Genomic DNA, 19,043 nt, shown 5'->3' on the forward strand with positions numbered 1-19,043 from the left:
CTATGATTAGTATGATTAGGACTATCGTGATCATTCTAGATTAGCGATATCAGCTTAAACTAGCTATATGTAACTCTTCTAAGCTTGTAGACTTTGATCTCCTTCGACCTGTTAACGTCGTAACTTCTTCGAGCTTATATAGATACAATCTTCTTTGATCTTTTTCGAATTTTTAATATCGCAACAGTCAATTCTGCAAGCTCCGGATTTGATAGCTTTAGCGTTCATCGCGAGAAAGACGAAGCAATAAGATCATCGGCACGACCAATACGAGCTATACTCAATGACCTTTGCGCTAGGCCAAGCCTAGTAACGACGTACGCGAAGTTCACCAATGTGCCACCAGATATCGCCAAGCTGAAGCTCTCAAAGTGTTGTCGACAATTATACGATGCAGAAAAGCGGCGCTTGCTTGTTACAGTACTGGGGACAGCTTACTTTCTTGCTGTTTGGAAATTCAATCTTCTTTTGAGCCAGCCTCTTTTGGCGGCTAGAATGAGCCTACTCGTCATCTAGCCAGCGTCGTCGAGGATAATATCTCTCTCTACTCCTACCGCTGCTTGAGTTCGACGTATGACTTCACATAAGCTACAAAATGGCAAAAAACATACAACAGTCAGGATTCGCATGTGGTCACCCACCATACTACTAACTGACCGGCGTGTGGCTTGAGTACGGCTGAGCGGACGGGAAGCCCTATTTTCCACACCCTATGGTCGTATGTGCTTGCTATACCATACCACGAGATTATGTGGTCTACGTTGAATTCAGACTAGGGAAATTATCTTGCGAATCTTACATGGGTCCCTATTTACAGTAGAAACTTCACATACAATGATACTGATACTACGTGTTCTAAATTTATGATATAATACTCCAAGTCCACAACAACACTAGGCTAGGCAAAAAGGAACACAATTCAAAAACATACAACAGCCAGGATTCGCATGTGGTCACCCACCATACTACTAACTGGCCGGCGTGTGGCTTAAGTACGGCTGAGCGGACGGGAAGCCCTGTTCTCCACACCCTATGGTCGTATGTGTTAGTTAAGGCGAAATGTAAACTACATTCAAACATCTCGCTCAATCTACTTGGCTGTTTCCGCGCTACCCATGATGGTCAGCGTGTGTTGCTCCATGCAAGAATGTAGATATGTCTTGCCGAGACATGGCTTTTCATCACCAGGAACACAAGTAATCGTCTTGCATCGTAAGATTCACGCGGGCTCATCAATGACCAATGTGTTACGTAGAGATTGCCGTCCTCACTCGCATCCTATTGTGGCTTGTGTTCGTGCCCGGTTGGCCGAATAGCTCCTCTCAAACGCACTAGGCTGGCGCTTAGGTGGTGCGCTCTTTCAGCCCGGATCATTGGAGATAACCATGAGGCTTTGCGCTACCCGCCCGCCTTCGAGTCTTGTGGCCGGGGGCTTTACTTGCCTTGTATGATTTTCATTCGACAAACTGCATCGAAGCCTTTGCGCCTGAAATTTTTTGGGAAGATACACCGACCGTGTAGCCGAGAATGCCGCTGAAATCTTTGAGCCGTGGTGCCTACCGGGTGGGGTGGATATGCCCGTTAGAGGTGGAACAGCTCGCGGCAATGGAGATGCTAGACGAGGAGCATGAATGGCTTCCACAACCAAGCGGCGACACAAATGTTTACAATCTTGGCAGCATCAACAACCATAATGTGGTCATCGCGGGTCTTCCGCGGGCCGGTAACTGCTCCGCAGCCACGGTTGTCACTCATATGCGAATGACATTCCCCAATCTCAAATACGGCCTGCTGGTCGGGATCGGGGGCGGCGTCCCCACAAAGACCGACAGGGGAACGATCCGTCTTGGGCATGTGGTCGTCAGTAAACCGACAGGCGTCCACTCCGGGGCGATTCAGTACGACCACGGCAAGGCGAAGGCGGGTCAACTTGAACGCAAAGGGTCTCTCGCACCACCACCGACCGCTCTTCTCAACGCTGCGCGGGAAGTGGCTGTCCGGCGCCAGTGGTTGTGACCTAGGGAAGCGTATCGAGCGACCGACGAACGAGGAGAGTGACTCATTTATCGTTGTACACCGAGGCACAATAGCATCTGGAGAGGTCGTGATCAAGGATGCCCAGAAGAGGGATGATCTGGCGCAGGAGCATGGGGTGCTCTGCTTCGAGATGGAGGCCGCGGGAGCCCTGAACGATTTCCCATGTATGGTGATTCGAGGCATCTCCGATTATTGCGACTCGCATAAGAACAATCAGTGGCATGGGTATGCAGCGGCGGTAGCGGCCGCGTATGCACGGCAGTTATTCTTTCACATGCCCATTGAAGAGGTGCAACGGTATTTTGTCGCTGTCCAGGTACATCAAGGTCATCGATACTGATTGTTAGCTGATCCATATGTTCTAACATGTAGAAACCTGAACACCACACCCACTACTTTCGAGATCCCGCTGGATCTGTCCGAGACATCTGAAGTGGCCCGTTTCGTCGCACGAGAAGATCAACTGAAGAGGATGCAAAAGATCTTCAGCACACCTGCCGGACGTCGTACTGCTGTGGTGCATGGGCTAGACTAGGCGGTATTGGCAAGACGCGGGTAGCAATTGCATATATCAAACGGAACCGGTCTTCTCACTCGGCGGCACTTTTGGCTCAATGCAAGAGATGAATCAGCGCTGAAACAAAGCTTCGCTCGCGCAGCTGAGTGGATTGTTCGCCACCACCCGTCTCTCACGTATATTGAAAGTGCTCTGAGCAGCCGAGACTTGGACAAGACGGGGAAAGCGGTCAAACAATGGCTGGATGAGCCGATGAACGATCGCTGGTTGATCGTCTATAACAACTATGATAATCCTTTGATGGGCAACCAGACGGAGAAAATCCTAGCCTCTGCTTCCTGGGTTGAAGCAAGTATCAGCAGCGATGACGACAAAGATTCCGCAATGACATTCGATCTGCGAAAATACCTACCCAAGACCGACCATGGTGCCATTCTAGTGACCACACGGTCCTCTATGGTAAAGCTCGGCCAGACGATTCACCTACGCAAGCTAGAGGATGTTAATGAAAGTCTTGAGATCCTGGCTTCTGTTTCTGGGCAGGAAGATCTAAGACAAGGTGAGTATCAATGCTGTCGAACGTGCGGGCCTATGTCAAGTACTAATTTCAAGCAGACCCCAAGGCCACTGATCTTGCAAGGGAGCTCGATGGACTTCCTCTGGCCCTCGCTACAGCTGGCGCATATTTGGAACAGGTGTCAATCGGCTACGCCGAGTACCTCCAGCTGTACCGAGACTCATGGCAGAAATTACACGAAGAGACGCCACAGCTGCAGACATACGATCAAACGCTGTACTCAACATGGAATCTCTCGTACCGATACATTCAGCAGCAGAGTCCACTTGCGGCTATGCTTCTCCGACAATGGGCCTATTTCGCCAACGAAGACTTGTGGTATGAGCTGCTGAAAGACAGCGGCCCGGAGAAGCCGAATTAGCTGGAGGCACTCACAAAGAACAAGCTCGCATTTCATGCAACGCTAAGAATTCTGTGCAGCCACGGGCTCGTCGAAGCGAATCCGACTCCCACATTACAGTGTGCGGAGTCACGAGGGTATAGCGTGCACGGCTGCGTTCATTCGTGGATGATACATGTGTTAAACCAAGGGTTCGACAAGTGTATGGCCTGGGCAGCAGTGCAATGTGTAGCACGGCGTGTGCCGATGAAAGATGGACACGAATCCTGGCTTGTAAGACGGCGGCTGATTACACATGCAGACAGGTGTCTCGAGATGTTAAGAGACCAGGAAATTGACAATGCGGCTGTGAGTGCTCTAGATTCTTTGGGTCTTTTCTACTGGGATCAAGGCCGGCTCCAAGAGGCAGATGTGATGTGCGAACGAGCACTAGAAGGCTGCGACAAGGCTTGGGGACAAGAACACACGTCGACGCTAGAAACCGTCAACAATCTTGGTCTAGTCTACTGGAGCCAAGGCCGGATCCTAGAGGCAGAGGCGATGTACAAACGAGCACTAGAAGACAGAGAGAAAGCTTGGGGACAAGGACATACGTCGGCGCTAAAAATCATTAACAATCTCGGTGTTCTCTACACGGAACAAGGCCGGCTCCAAGAGGCAGGAACGATGTGCCAACGAGCATTAGAAGGCTGCGAGAAGGCTTGGGGCCGACAACATACGTCAACGCTAGACATCGCCAATAACCTCGGGTTTATCTACGCGGATCAAGATCGGCTCCAAGAGGCAGAGGCGATGTACAAACGAGCACTAGAGGGCCACGGGAAGGCTTTTGATGCGACCTTACCTGTCACTTATCGGCCTGCCTTAAAAACTCTCAAAAACTATGGGTTTCTATGTGAGATCACCGGGGACGTAGATACCGCTATCCTGTGTTACCAGCGGACGCTGGTAGGCACTGAGGCTGTTTGGGGCCGGCATGATAAATGGTATGCCTGGATTTCCAATAGATTGAGCTCTCTCCAGCATGAAAAGTGCGAAGCTTCTGAGGAAGAGCTTGTGCCAAAGAACAATAAACGGCGAGGAGCATATGGAAATTCTGAGAGCGAGGCTCTCCGATGTGTTCAAACCTAAATCAGCCCGCAAATGATTTGGATGTACCTCTCATCTAGTTCATCATCTACCTCGTAACACGAACCTTATACGGCCTGCTTTTACCATGATGCTAAACGAATCAGAGGTAGCTCAGCTAGAGGATGTGTTACACGCCAGCTCTGTGATGTTCTGGGACATGTTATGCACTTTTAGTGGCCGGTTGAAGTAATTACCTTCCCGCACTCAATTTGATAAAATTGTCTATACTTATCAAGTGAGCAGTCTGTAGAGTTACACTATCACGACGTGCCTCGTATAGTTCAACAATTTAAAAAGCTACACACCGTCTGGGCACTTATCCCCTCGCCTCCAAATATTAAACCAGGATTGGCCAAATGAACGGCTAGGCTGACTTCAATGTCGCCTTGGGCGCAGGTTACTGTAAGTCCGCGAAGGCGACAAGTCCACATCACGAGGTAAGAGGAATGATACGGACGCCATTGGCCAGGGCTGCCAACGCCATCGCCCTCGATTTGCACCCCCAAGGCATTTTTGAAGCCCCGCTGCACACGGGCGATTGTCCAGAAAGATTGGAGGGTGAATGCGCCTGGATGCGCGGAAGTTCGACAACGAACCGGCCGATTAGACATGCCAGGGGCCGGAACCGCGGATCGGCGCGGCGGACCAAGTGCAAAAACGCCTCATCTCGAGCGTAATGGTGAGAGCTGAGTGGAAAATGGGGCCAGTGCCAGGAAAAGCAGCACAGACAGCGCTGACTAGCTCGAAGGGCTGCAAAAGACTGGCCGGTTCGCGCTGGCGGACCGGATTTCATTAGCAAGGCAAAATATTTCGGCAAGTATTGTGGTTACCCGGGATGCCATTTATTCATATACGATCTAGACTTGTGGATTCTTGAGAAGAAGAGAAAATAACGTTCGCAAAGTCGATACTACAGGTCAAGAGCTTGATATGGATGATTGAAACCTCCGTGAATTAGTCATCTTGGATTCCCGCCCAGTCAAAAGGCTTAGGGTATTCCTCCCCCCCTTTCGCAAGAAAATCGCCGAATTCCACCTGCCCACTTGCGAGGTCTGAATTGCTGAAGAATGAATGTACAATTTCAGGTTTCTGTACTTTGCCAGACGTGGTAGTTGGGACGGTGTCTGCCGCTCTCACCAGTCGTAGCAGGGTAGGCAGCTTATACACCGAAAGCCGTTGTTCCAGTGCTAACCACCTTTGCAAGCTGGAAAGGTTCAAATTTGGTGACAGATCCCAGTGGTCCTGCTTTGAAGGGCGATAGCTTTCCGGATCTTTCATAACCAGTAGAGCTCCTACTCGATGTCCGGCTTGACGGTCAGGAACACCGACAACAATTGCTCTTGCTATCAATGGGTGCTTCTCTAACCCATCTTCGACCTCTGGTGCGTATATTTTCCACCCACGGAAGCGGATTACTACGGTGTATCGTTCATAATCAGTCACATTGAGCATGCATCATGCGAGGCAAAACGTACCGTCATAGGATGCTCTACCTAGAACGAACAACAAGCCATTCTTGATTCGTCCAATGTCTCCAGTCTTATAGTAACCTTCCGAGTCAAAGGCCCCATGCATAATAGTGGAATCCCAGGAAAGATATCTGTCTATCTTAGTCGTTGGCTCGAATTCTTTTAGCATCTTTCACTCACTTTTTGAACATAACTGGTCCCTTTATGCATATCTCTCCCGTATCACTTATTTTGGCATCTATATATGGCATGATGCTTCCGCAGCAATCCTATGTTGATCAGTCCTCATCAGTGTGTACCATGTAGAAAGAGGTGACGGTACTGACAGGCTCCCTTTCGGCCACAGTCTCATGTCTTTGCATTGACACCGCGGCGAGTGTTTCTGTCATGGCATAAACGACAACAAGTGGACGGCCACCTCGGAGCTTCTCCCACGTAGCTTGAGTAGATGAATGAACCCTCATTCCTCCGGTGAAAATCATACGCATAGAGTCTATACCATGCAACAATGCTCTTGATTGTGACAGAGGCCACGTTCTCTGGGCCATGGAAACCTTTTCTGCTAGCGCATCAAGGACATTTGGGGGTAAAATCATTGATCTTACATCACCTTTCTGCAAACGCTGTGTGAGCCAGTCGAGGCTAAAAACAGCTCTGCAGAATTCGATGCACGCTCCAGAGATAACACCCGCAACGCAATATGAAAATCCAGCAGCCCAATGAACGGGAGACGTGTGAAGCATGATATCATCTTCAGACGTTCTCAACGACTCTGCACGTTTGGAAATCCCAATCTCTACTGCACGGCGAGTGTGTAAGACACCTTTGGGAAGACCTGTGGTCCCAGATGTCTGCAGGAGAACAAATCCTTTACTCGACTCGATTGGAGTTCCCTCGGATTGGAGCGTGAACCGAAGGTTCACCGGCAATTCCGACAACATCATGTCAAATGAGAAAATCCTGGTACTGGTAAGCTCAGCTATTGCTTCTGCGTTTTTTACCATTCTTGGCACCGTTGCCAGGAGGGAGGCATTGCACAAGTGCATAATATAGCATCCTTCCTCTGGAAGCACGGTCGGAGCTTTCAAAAAAATAAATCAGACGGGATCCAAACATCACCGTGGGCGAGAAATTGACTTTCACTTACAAAGAGGTACTGTAGTGGCCCCCAGAGCATATAAGGCAAATAGAAGTACAGTAAACGAATAACCAGCATCGGCAAGCACAGCCACAAAAACATCCACGTCGGGCTCTTTGAGCCGCTGTCTCGCTATATCGTCAAGCTGATAGTAAATCTTTTCCTTTACTGTTATCACGTCGAAGAGAAAACGTTCCACATTAGCCTCCTTGCTATTAGGCACGTCTCTGATAAGCAGTGTTTTGCTCCTTGTCTGCCAACGATGAAATATGTAGTCAAAGAACAGACCCTGGGGGACTTTTAGCAGCGTGGTCCCAGACATGACTTCGACTTTTTGTGCTTGGAAGGATGAATGGGTCATTGGGATCCTATATCACTTGGAAAGCTAGCATACTACGTTCGAACGCCGCAAGATAGGTGGATATCAGGAAAAGGATACATCTGTGCCCTTCGGTCCTTACTACTTCACGCAACCCCCACACCGCTACGTTGCTGTGTCCCTGCGGAGAAAACAGGCTGGACTTCATGCAGGCGGAGAAAAAGAATTACCATTCTTAAACATAACGGTACTCGCACAAGGTATGGTTTCACCCTGCATAATACGATTTAAGGGTCCCACTGTATTTTTTGCTGAAAGAAGAGTGGTATCCAAACGCATAAAGACACTTTACGTTTTAGATTCCGAAGTAAAGGACCTGAAAAACAACTTCGTATCGATTTGTTCATTCATTTGTGTATTTTCAAGACAATTACGCTATTGGTATAAAGGACGGGTCCCCCGCCAGCTTACCAGGTAGAGTACAGTAGAAACAAGGATGCAGACGTGGAAAAAAGCAGCGCTGCAACCTAAGCCCAAATCCAAAAATAGTGAAGATGCGGTGAGGCGAGGAGGAAGTAAGAAAGTTCATGCATGTTCACTGGAAGCTTTCGAGTAGTGCAGGTAGCATGCAGTCGACCTAAGCGAGGGCGCTTGGCATTTGCTTGGTGGGTGGCTTCTCCAATTTATATCTTCGTTTCGAGATTCCTACCCAAGTCCGTTTTTTAATGTTACGATCTTTCTTACATACTATTGTTCAGTTGCAAGCATCCTAGGTCTTGAGGTCAACATGATTCCGCCTTCTCCCCATATGCTCCCTCTCGGAGTTTCCCAGCCACCAAATCAGATACATGTATGTTTCAACTGCCTGTAACATTTGAATAGGCTATATTCTGCTTATCAGTACTAAAGGGGGTGGCGTTGCTAGGCTGTCAGCGTCTCCATGCCAACCTGGGAAAGTGTTACCGGATGGGGTAGACGTGAGGACTGGGTAGTTGAAAAAATGCAGACAGTCTATCCCAGGTGAAAATGAACCCTAGCCCAACAGCAACCGACCATTCCACTGACCTTGACAAATAGGTTCTATGTGCACAAGCTACTAAGGCTGCTGAGCGAGGCCGTACGGAAGCGCATTGCATTCCCTCAGACATCGGATTGTATGATTTTCCCTTCAGAGAGGACTGCGAATCGTTTTATCTCAGGTTTGAGGTCCCAAAATCCAACAACCTCCATTGATTCTGTATGCTTCACTCTTCCCCAATCTACCACAACGGACGAGGAGCTATGGGCCAGCTTTTTCGCGATTATATACGGGCGAGACATGGAGACGCAAGCGTTAAAATGCTGGTGCATCATTGGGGATGGCATTTCAAGCCGGCATGCAGAATTCTGCTTGGAGCGCTTTGATTTCATGAAGTCCGCTTCAAGTAATCCATGCTACATAACCTCTCCAATACTTTCCAGACGAGCTCAACACCCCGGGGCACCGCCACCGATGAATTTCGGTACAGGAGATAAAGAGGCTATTAAAAGCCTTATTGCAAGACTAGCCAGATCTGAAAAGCCTGGCTCGGCGGAACTAACGACCCATGATGTCTTTCTCTATCCAAAAGGCATGGCTGCAATTAATGCGGTTGCACGAGCAGTGTTTAAAACCCAGCCGCGTGGGGTTGACCCCCAAGCCATTATCTATGGGTAAGCATAATCTCCCTGTAAAATCTCTATTCTTATATGCAATTACTAATGCTGTCCTCTCTGGCATGTGCACATAGGTGGTCGTATGCTGAAACACCGAAGTGCCTGCCTATGAACGGATATGCGCGCTTCAGGATCTACCCCAAGGGCACACAAGAAGAGCTTGAAGAACTGGTAGAACTACTGAAATCTGATAATCGCATCAGTATTCTGTTCTGCGAGGTCCCATCCAATCCATTATTGGAATCAGTTGACATGGAGTGCATTCATTCGCTTGCCACGGAATATAATTTCATTGTGGCCTGCGACCAAACTCTTGCGGCATTTGCTAATCTTGATTTACTGCCATATGCAGACATCTTAATGGACAGCCTAACCAAAATGTTCAGCGGCGCCTCAAATGTCATGGCTGGCAGGTAAGTACATCTGTCACTTAACCCGCCCGGTAGCAAAACCTCGACTAATTGATGTGCTCTGACTCAAGCGTGATATTAAACCCACAGTCGAAGCACTACAACCGAATCCACTCTGCGCTCGTGGATGATTTTGAAGATATATTGTTCCCTCTTGATGCTGAAGTTTTAGCCCAGAACAGTGCGGACTTTGAGCATCGAATTCTCCGCTCTAACCGCAACGCTATGGCAATTGCCACGTTAATGTCCCTCCATCCTTCAGTGGAGCGTATTTATTACCCAAAGATGGCTTCTTCAGCAGCATTATTCGAGAAATATCGCCGCGATACAGGAGGTTACGGATTCCTGCTCAGTATTCTCTTCCGTCGGCCATCTAGCGCCGTCTGCTTCTACGATGCTCTAGATGTGTGCAAGGGACCGAGTATTGGAACTAATTTTACTCTCGCCGTGCCGTATACCCAACTGGCTCATTTCAAGGAAATGGACTGGGCAGAGTCATGCGGTGTATCGAAGTGCATCGTAAGGATTAGTGTCGGATTGGAAAATGAGGAACAGCTGTTAGATCGGATTCGGAATGCACTGCAAGTTGTCGAGTTTGGAGCACAGCGAGACCGAGGGACATCCTGCCAAGATATAGAGAGTTCCAATGGCACAGCTGAACACATCAACTACGATTGAGACCAAAATGTTTCAGTGCTGGAGAATTGATTCTCTGCTCTTGAGCTTAGCTGCAATGGTATCAAAATGTTCATTGACAATGGTCAGACTGGCTATATTATGAAGACATATTGGAAAACATGGTAGCAGCTGGTAGACCCTTCTAAGATATATGGAACTAAATAGTTTCTAGAAGGCTAATTCCTGACTTAAAGTAGTCGTTGCACTGTTTTATATATACTGTTAGTGGATATATATTGTTGATAGATTTTTCCGTAGATAGCAGTCCTTCATATAGCTTAAAGCACTGTTGATTTTGACTAGGAAATCTCTACACTACCTCGCGGGAGTCAATTTCAACTCGGTCAACGCATTCACCGCATAGATAGTATTCCCGGGGCTCTCAGACGTAGAATGATAATCTCCGATAAAGTGATAACTGAATCTAGAATTTTATGTCGATGTCTCTACTTGGAGATGTGGCTTTTCCCTACAATGGAGGAATGCCTGCTCCACTGCCGTCCGTCCGCTTTGGGTTCGTAGTATCTCCCGAAGAGTCACTTTTAGTGTCTATTAATGCTGATTTCGTGCCTCGATGGTAATATCCGCTTAAAACTCTAAGTACGGCTGACAATTCAATGCTCGTTCTTGCCCGCTTCAGTAAGTGTGGATAGAGATCGGCTTCTGATTATCTATAGGAAGAAATGTCCGTGAAGACTGCCGCAGCAATGTATCACTCTCAGTCTGCATGAGCCACGTAGCCAGCTCAGCTCCAATTAATAGAGCACCAATCATTCGGTATGCGGCTGTCCCTCGAGTGCACGCGTATGTTGCGTCGCAATTCTGGCAGGAAGAGCAACACAACGCTAATAGCAACATTGACATCTATTACATACGTAACCTTCGTCTTAACGCACTTTCGTGCATATATAACGACCTGCTATGATCTTTCTTGACCTGTCATATAGCGGTGAATCCGTGGACGTATATCACGAACTAGTTGGTAATGAGACACGCTAGTAACTGATACTCATCTGTTAAATTCCGTTGCGATCGTTGCGATCGTTCTAACAACCTTCATATTTTTTTGTTCCTTGCTTGTTTCAACTAGTGTGTTATTAAGCAATAGATGGAGATCCCAGCCAACTGCACTGTGCTCGTGGTAGGAGGCGGACCAGGAGGGTCATATACCGCTGCAGCACTTGCCCGCGAAGGGATCGATGTTGTTCTTCTTGAGGCAGATGGATTTCCTCGGTAAGCCGCTACGTGCATTCCCCAGAAAATGATTTGAAGTTGAGTATGGGCTAAGTTGACGGATTGTTTGAAATCAGGTACCATATTGGGGAAAGCATGCTTCCATCGTTCCGACACTTTCTGCGCTTTATCGATCTAGACTCGGCGTTTCTTAATTACGGCTTCACAGTAAAAGTAAGTCAACAATATTCCTACCTACTCCCATCTTGGCTCTGACAAGGAGCCGGTCATAAATAGAATGGTGCAGCATTCAAGCTTGTCCAAGACAAGCGAGCGGGATGTAAGAATTTCATCTGTTTTTGTGGGGTGTGCCACTATTCAGTTCACGTACTAAACTATGCGAAGATACGGATTTTCTATCCGCAGGTGGACCAAACAATTTCACATGGAACGTCACCCGTGCAGAAGCGGACCATCTAATCTTCCAGCATGCAAAAGTGAGCGGAGCGAAGGTGTTTGACGGCGTCAAAGTAAATGACATTAATTTCGACGATATAACCGGTCATCCTTATGCGGCCTCTTACACCCAGAAAGCAACAGGGGCAAGAGGTACAATTGGCTTGCGATATCTGGTCGATGCTAGTGGTCGTGCAGGACTTATCAACACAAAATATGTCAAGAATCGCACTTACAACGCGGCCCTCAAGAATGTCGCTCATTGGGGTTATTGGAAGGGAACAAAACCCTACCAGGAAGGAATGCAGAAGGAGAACTCGCCTTTTTTTGAAGCATTGAAAGGTTTGATAACTACCCTATTATTTCTTCATTTTGTTCTTAAGGTGGATTCCTTTGCTAATCAACGTTTCATTGTATTTCTTAAGACGAGAGTGGTTGGGCTTGGTATATTCCACTCCACGATGGAACGGTCTCTATTGGAGTCGTCATGGATCAGAAACTCGCAATATCAAAGCGGAGAGGCATGTGCAATAAGTTTTCCGAGGAGAACAAAAGCCTAGAATCGTTCTACCACCTCTCTCTTCAGCTTGCTCCCACTCTCATGCAGCTCATATCTGATGGCGAATTGACTGGTTCTGTCAAATCGGCTTCAGACTACTCCTACAGCGCATCCACATATTCAAGCCCCTACATAAGAGTTGTCGGAGATGCTGGCTGCTTTATTGACCCTTTCTTCTCCTCTGGAGTCCATATCGCTTTGACGGGTGCTCTCTCGGCAGCTGTCACAATATGCGCTGCTCTGAAAAACGAATGTGAGGAAACCATAGCGGCCGATTGGCATACAAAGAAGATCAAGGGTGTGTACCAGCGGTTCTTGATGGTTGTTTTGAGCGCGTACCACCAGATGAGAAGGCAAAATGTTGGGGTCTGGAGTCAACCTGGTGAGGACAATTTTGATGAGGCTTTTGAGCATATCAAAATCAGTAAGTTTATCTCATTCAAACTTGAAATCCTGATCCAAAAAACGGGAAGCATTAAATCAACAAATCAAGCTCCCTTCGCCAACTAATCTGTTCTTTACTTAGTTATCCAAGGCACGACAGATATAGGGGGCAGTGTTATTTCACAAAGCCGTCTCACAGAAACCCTGGACTTCTGTTCTCAAGCCTGGAATAATGCAGAGCCGAAAGAGAAGGTGAAGGTATTACAGAAACTTGAAAGTAATGGCTCTTCGTCGGTAGAAGTTGGTCAGTTCTCCAGGGAAGAGTTTGAGACCCTTCGTCATATACAGGCGCGCAAGGCAATGTGTACAGAGAGTACCTTTGGGCTTGATTGTTTCCACACGGATGTGATTAACGGATTAAGGCCTATTTTGAATCGCGAGAAGCTGGGGCTGGTACGTGTTTTGCCTGACGATTTGTGAGTGATACAAAGTTTTGATCAATTTGTCGGGCCTGATGCGGTCCCCATTCGAATCAGACAGTACAGGATGGTTCGAAATCAGATTCACTTTTCTATTTCCTTCGGGCAACTCGGATTATGTGCGGCTCCCTATAATTTGCGATTCCCCAGGTTGTACATAGAGCGGAAAGAAATCCGAAGCTCGCATTAGCACCACGATGTATCTTCGTGGTAGCCCCAGTCTTCTTATAATGTCATCCATCCTACGCATTCATTCACATCTGACTCCATACTGTCAGAAAGTAGGGGAAACACCAGGCCTCCATTGGATTGAACTGGTCTAATAATTTAGAGGCTTATTGGGGCTATGGGGATGCTGCCCCGCGCATGAGTGCAGTGCCTGTTTCCAAGAAAAATAGCACAGCCTTTCATCCTGCTCATAGTATCGACAGGGTGCTCGTCCCGCGTGTTAGCATCAATTCAGATTCAGTCCAGAATTCTAAAACCGAAATGGAAATTTCTAATGCATGGCAATAATGGCGTAGCAGTGACAGAATGAGCCGGCGACGTACCCCCGAGGAACTGGTCCCGAGACCGGCCATCCCAATAGTCGCGATTTGCCTCACCCAAACACTTTCCCGAGGAATTGTTGCACCTCATCGGAGAAATCATTCTCCACAGTTTGGGGAATTGTTTGAATGGATCCCGGCAATATGATGGATGGTTGCGACGATTGACTGAGCCCGTTCTGTGAACAAGATCCTCCCTCCCGCGGTGAGATTAGAGATCGTCGATATGGCGTTGGAAAGGCACCATGCAGGTATTTTCTTAGATGCCGGAGCCTTCTGGTATGAGAGGGGCCATTCAGACCTTGGGCAAAATTGATGGCAGTCTGGATCATCTGCAGAAGTGATTGTCGGTCTTGTGCGAGACGATGAACAGCCGCGTGGCGGATAGCTGAAACCGAACGCTGCCAGACTTGACTATCGCTGATAGGTGTAGTCGAAGGTTCCTCTTGCAGTATATGCCGATTTCGGTTCAAGAATCGAAACAGCTTGTGCAACTCCAATGCATCAGGACATGTCCACCCGTGTCGCACCGATTCTGGGAGGTGATACCGATTGACATAACAAAAGGCATGGTAACGACTCAAGATGCCGCTGGATTGACTGAAGGTTCACATGCTGTGTCTGAAATGAAATTCGGCCCCCCGGTATCTCAAAGAGAGAATATAGCGCACACAGCACTTCTAGTCAATGGTTCAGTGCATAGGCAATCGCAACATCCGAGGTTCTGTGCCACAGTTGAGAGAGATATCTTTAATGATTGAACATCCAGAGATTCGTAGCTTGTATAAACCGTAGTCTACAGACCTGTAGCCCTCATATCCTCTCGGCCGTATAGGCCGCCAGTGAACAGATTGAAGGTCATAGTCGACCTGGAGCTTTGGACGCACGTCTTAAGTGGATCCACGTCTTCAGCCTTTAGACTGTGGCCGGATATCAACTGCTCTAGGTCATGGGTCCTAAAGCTAAAGCTTTCCCCCCATTGCTCTGTTTGTAGATGTCTTCTACAGAAAGGAAGAGTGAAAGGTGAAACGCAACTTGATTGGAAGGAGAGAGAGAGGATAGGCTAGGCTAGTTGCTTAGTGGGTTTGTGGGTCCCTCGGCGGTGAGGTGGCAGAATGGCCAAATCATCCAAATATGCTCTACAACTGCGGACACACAAATCCGGACCGGAAGCCCGCCCGGACCTAGTTCCAAAGCTCTATTACATGAGTGGCGTTGAGGCACTGGATATGTGTCTCACGCGGCCCGCCGACCATAGAAGCCAGAAGACACTGTTTCTGAGTCTACGGAGGGCCCAGGTACCTAGGTCATGTCCAGTCTTGGTTCAATCAATCATTTCCCAGGAAATTTTAAACACCCGCTTAGTATTAGAAGGAACTATGCTATATGGCGACCCTATCACGCCAAGATTATCTTAGTCACTATCGCTAGGAATTGCCCGCTAACTTAGCCTTAGTGAGCGACGTCAGCGAAGCTGCAGGATTTCAGACCAGAGACAAGGTTGCTCTAGTACATATGCTACATGCAAATCAGCCTTTTGAGCAACACTCTTTCTGCTCCACGTTGTAAGAGTTGTTATTCCGAGGTACCTCGCTGTTCCACCACCCACCACTTCTTGACCTTGAACTTCACCATTTCAAATAGTTTTCAATCACTCAAGTTTTTCTATTCGGTCAACAAACACGAACTAAAAGAACATTACACTTTTTTGCCCGTAATTTGATTGCAAAATGTAAATCAAATCCTTAGACAAACTTGTTTACCGGTCCTGAAGAAAGCAATTGCTGTACTGTAACTACCAATAGGTGGTCATGGGCCAAAACGGGGCTACCCAAGACCTAACTAGTATGTATGCCTTGTTATTCGGGCAATAATAATACGATATCTCCTCTTCTCCTCGTGATTGGCAAGCTCCTTCCACACAGATGAGTAGGGTCTATCGGTGAGTAGAGTAGTATTTATTGATGAGTAGTGTTTACTGGTGAATGAGTGGTGTTGTCTTGCTTGAGTTGAGCAGAGTACAGAGACCCCCTAGTTGCGGGAATCACCCTAATAGACACAAATTTCCTGTGGGTTCACTTCAGCACCACCACATTTGTTTTGTGAGGGCAACGGAATTTTGTCCACGGCTACCGTTGATTCTCATTTGATAGTATTTGTTACTACTTCGATCAGATTACACGAACAGGATGACGGTAGATTTGATCCCCCTTGTTGACAGCGCGTTCTCTACAAAACATGGACAAGCGGCATCTTCTCGGTGCTGCTATTAGGCTGTCGTCCACCGCGGCAGCTATTGCTCTACACGCGGGGAAAGGTCCGTTTCTGAAGCGCTCCTCGGATACCCTCACTTGACCCATGAGCAACTTATCTTAGAATTAAATTCACGGGTACCTGCTAATAGAGAACAATCCATGTATACAATAAAGAAAAAGGCTAAACGTTCACCTGCTCATTTGCAACCCCTCCAGACATGATTTCCCTCCTTCGGTCCGACATTGACTTTCCTTAGGACAATCCATCCGTAACAGGTGAAATTGATCAGAGCAAACATACAATGATGGATTTAACTATCTGCAATCGGACGCTCATTGGGTCGAAAACGCAATGAAGATTCTTGCAACACCTCGCGAGTGTAACGTATCGTCAATATCGTCAAGTGCTTTGAACCCAAACGATAATCTCATATGATAGGTTCAGAAAGAGGTTCATATTTCCAGATTGACAGACCACTACAACGAGAGGGAAGAAAAATAAGAGTAGGATATTCATGAGGCTCAATAATGCTAGTCTCCACCGTGAACATGTAGTCAGGCCCAGACTGCCCATCCACCGCCGAGGGCTGGCCCCATATCACAAAATCATGTGAAAAGGGTTGCCATAGCTATGTTTGCCCTAGATGGGTGAAAATCGATATAGTACTCTATACCCTACATATCTTGTTTTTAATCAAGAGCTTGCTGGAGATCCAAACCCTGCTATACCGCGTATGAATTCCCGTTTTGGTAAATTGACTGCGCTAGAGTCAGCGCAAGGAACACAGCCGAAACTATGGCGCTCCCACCATCATCAAGGGATATGCGATAACCGCAGACCCGCTACGGGAGGCCACGATATAGGACCGACCGTCCCAAGACGGGGCAGGCCGCGCGACAGACGGTACCCCACGACAGGAGACATCACGGGAACGAGGTTATCATACGAACGCCCACACTTCGTAAGAAACCGTGGTTGATCCTACAACACCGATACTCGCAAGGACAAGGAGAATCCGCGACGACACGAGACGCGCCTTGTTTACGTTAAGGTTACGGGAAACGGACTCATCGGGCGATAGGAAGGACTGGATATATAAGGACACTCATTTAGCACCGTGTATTTAGTTCTTCGCGATCAATTGCACATTGTTACTTGGTTACTACCTTGAGCACTTTGCACTTCACAGTTCAACTTTAAGACAAACCCACCCTACAGGCAAGGGATTCACTCAGTGGTAACACTTAGTGATTGACCTACTTAGCGCGCACCTCTGGCACGTCCTGCAAGACCCTCAACAGGATCTATCCCGTAGTAAGGCTTTGCGAAGCAACGGTACGACTAAGAGAACAGTCTTGGGATTCGCAGTTAGAACGAGGCAGGTATCACCCGTGGACTTCTAACTCACAGTGACCAGTCGGCACTACGTAACATTATTCTGATATTCGCGGCTGAAACCACGTGATAAAGCACGTGTAATTCTTTTATTAAGTTTCTTCTGGAAGTCCTTTAGGAGTATCTTCGTTCAAATAGTCGAGTGTGAAAAGAATAAGAATAGCAGACCAGACATACGCCCTAGGGCGTATATTTATAGCCCGGACTTAAGTGAAAGTAGGAGTGGGTAATCGGGGTAAGAATCCTCGCCATTTTCTCACCCACCATCACCCCATTCTGACCTCTATCACCCCGGTCTCCAAACTTCTCACCCATATCACCCACACTCACCCTAACGCACAGCTTCTGGAAACAGAGTATCTGAGTCAGCAGAGTAGGTAGTCCGATAGATGATATAGCCCTAGTGAGATTGATGAGGGGCTATTGACTGTAGCTCAGACATGTTGAATCGTAGATATCGATTTTGTATTATGATTGAATGAGATTATGTCGGTGACTGGGAATGAGAGAGAGAGAGAGCCTAGGGGTGCAGGATTTAGAAAGTATGGAGACCCACGTGTGTCTACTAGAGAAAGAGGTGAGAGTGATGGTTCAATTGATGTAGGAACGAGTTTCTGGCTAAGCTAGACTAGGTAGCCTGCCTCAGCAACCAGCAGGATCACATGCTAAATATCAAATTTCAAACACTACCTATACGAAGCTAGAGCCTAAGCGGAGATTCCAAGTAATAGACGGCGCCGTCATTGTCAGGTTCCATGCCGGCCGGCCTTCTCTGGGTGTACTTTTATCACGACAGTGAGTGCCCGCGTGCCAGGGACGCATGCGCGTTCATTTCAACTTGCTGGAGTCTTTTAGGTATATATGTAGCAGCAACGGAAAATAAATTCATTTCATCTTCACCTAAGGGAACTTCACTTGAAAATCCGTACTCTTGTGGTTGGAGGCAGAGGAATAACCCAACCTACCAAGAAGCTGTATATTTACAACTTTCATTCAGCAAAAACTTTCTCGACTCATCCGCAGTAGATCCCTTCATCGGATTCGTCGATACGGTTGAATTGAATTCTCATTGGCTCTCCATCTTCCATGTTCGACCACAAATCCCAGAGCGCAACTGTCCAGCACCGCATCCAGCCTGGTAAGGTTTCGTACCGGTCGATTTCAGGGAATGCTTCAATGACCTTGATGTATCGGACCTTACTATCAGAATGTTCCGGATCATCCTTTTCTAGAGTTTCGGCTGTGATGCTTTTGAGTGTCTGTAGGCATTCCTCGTCGATGACCATACAAATCCGCCACTAGGTCCAACTATCACGTAAACCCTGACTCTTTACCCAGTTCTCAAAATGAGCGCGGATAGTATCAAAAGATGCATTGCTGAAAAGTATAGGATCTTCTATAATAGTCGATTGATATTTAGCACATGTTTGACGGATTTCTTCTGCAGTTGTATTTGGCCAGCAGTTGTCGCTCAGAAAATCT

At 47.5% G+C, this 19,043-nt stretch overlaps 4 protein-coding genes and 1 non-coding gene across 5 annotated transcripts; 4 read left to right on the forward strand and 1 right to left on the reverse strand.

Moving 5' to 3' along the window:
- The first annotated feature begins 926 nt into the window (after positions 1-926).
- On the forward strand, positions 927-1,042 carry POX_rRNA027. Its single transcript, XR_007588118.1, has one exon. It is a non-coding gene; the product is annotated as a 5S ribosomal RNA (ribosomal RNA).
- A 485-nt stretch (positions 1,043-1,527) lies between these two features.
- POX_f08210 (uncharacterized protein) lies at positions 1,528-4,602 on the forward strand (the record flags this gene model as incomplete). The annotated part of the gene is made up of 6 exons (XM_050116990.1): positions 1,528-1,943; positions 2,008-2,334; positions 2,410-2,543; positions 2,697-3,113; positions 3,170-3,449; positions 3,552-4,602. The coding sequence occupies 6 exons, from the start codon at positions 1,528-1,530 to the stop codon at positions 4,600-4,602; spliced, it is 2,625 nt and encodes an 874-aa protein (XP_049967129.1).
- Positions 4,603-5,556: 954 nt separating this feature from the next.
- Positions 5,557-7,531, reverse strand: POX_f08211 (uncharacterized protein; the record flags this gene model as incomplete). Its single annotated transcript, XM_050116991.1, has 5 exons — positions 5,557-6,017; positions 6,078-6,202; positions 6,252-6,340; positions 6,398-7,152; positions 7,219-7,531. 5 exons carry the CDS (start codon positions 7,529-7,531, stop codon positions 5,557-5,559), a joined length of 1,743 nt encoding a protein of 580 aa, XP_049967130.1.
- A 1,489-nt stretch (positions 7,532-9,020) lies between these two features.
- On the forward strand, positions 9,021-10,311 carry POX_f08212 (putative cystathionine gamma-synthase; the record flags this gene model as incomplete). Its single annotated transcript, XM_050116992.1, has 3 exons — positions 9,021-9,220; positions 9,298-9,636; positions 9,705-10,311. The coding sequence occupies 3 exons, from the start codon at positions 9,021-9,023 to the stop codon at positions 10,309-10,311; spliced, it is 1,146 nt and encodes a 381-aa protein (XP_049967131.1).
- A 1,108-nt stretch (positions 10,312-11,419) lies between these two features.
- POX_f08213 (Flavine halogenase aclH) lies at positions 11,420-13,363 on the forward strand (the record flags this gene model as incomplete). The annotated part of the gene is made up of 6 exons (XM_050116993.1): positions 11,420-11,544; positions 11,622-11,718; positions 11,782-11,824; positions 11,890-12,282; positions 12,366-12,923; positions 13,026-13,363. 6 exons carry the CDS (start codon positions 11,420-11,422, stop codon positions 13,361-13,363), a joined length of 1,554 nt encoding a protein of 517 aa, XP_049967132.1.
- Between the last annotated feature and the right edge of the window lie 5,680 nt (positions 13,364-19,043).

Source organism: Penicillium oxalicum, chromosome VI (genome assembly GCF_001723175.1).
Source record: "Penicillium oxalicum strain HP7-1 chromosome VI, whole genome shotgun sequence".
Classification (NCBI taxonomy): domain Eukaryota; kingdom Fungi; phylum Ascomycota; class Eurotiomycetes; order Eurotiales; family Aspergillaceae; genus Penicillium; species Penicillium oxalicum.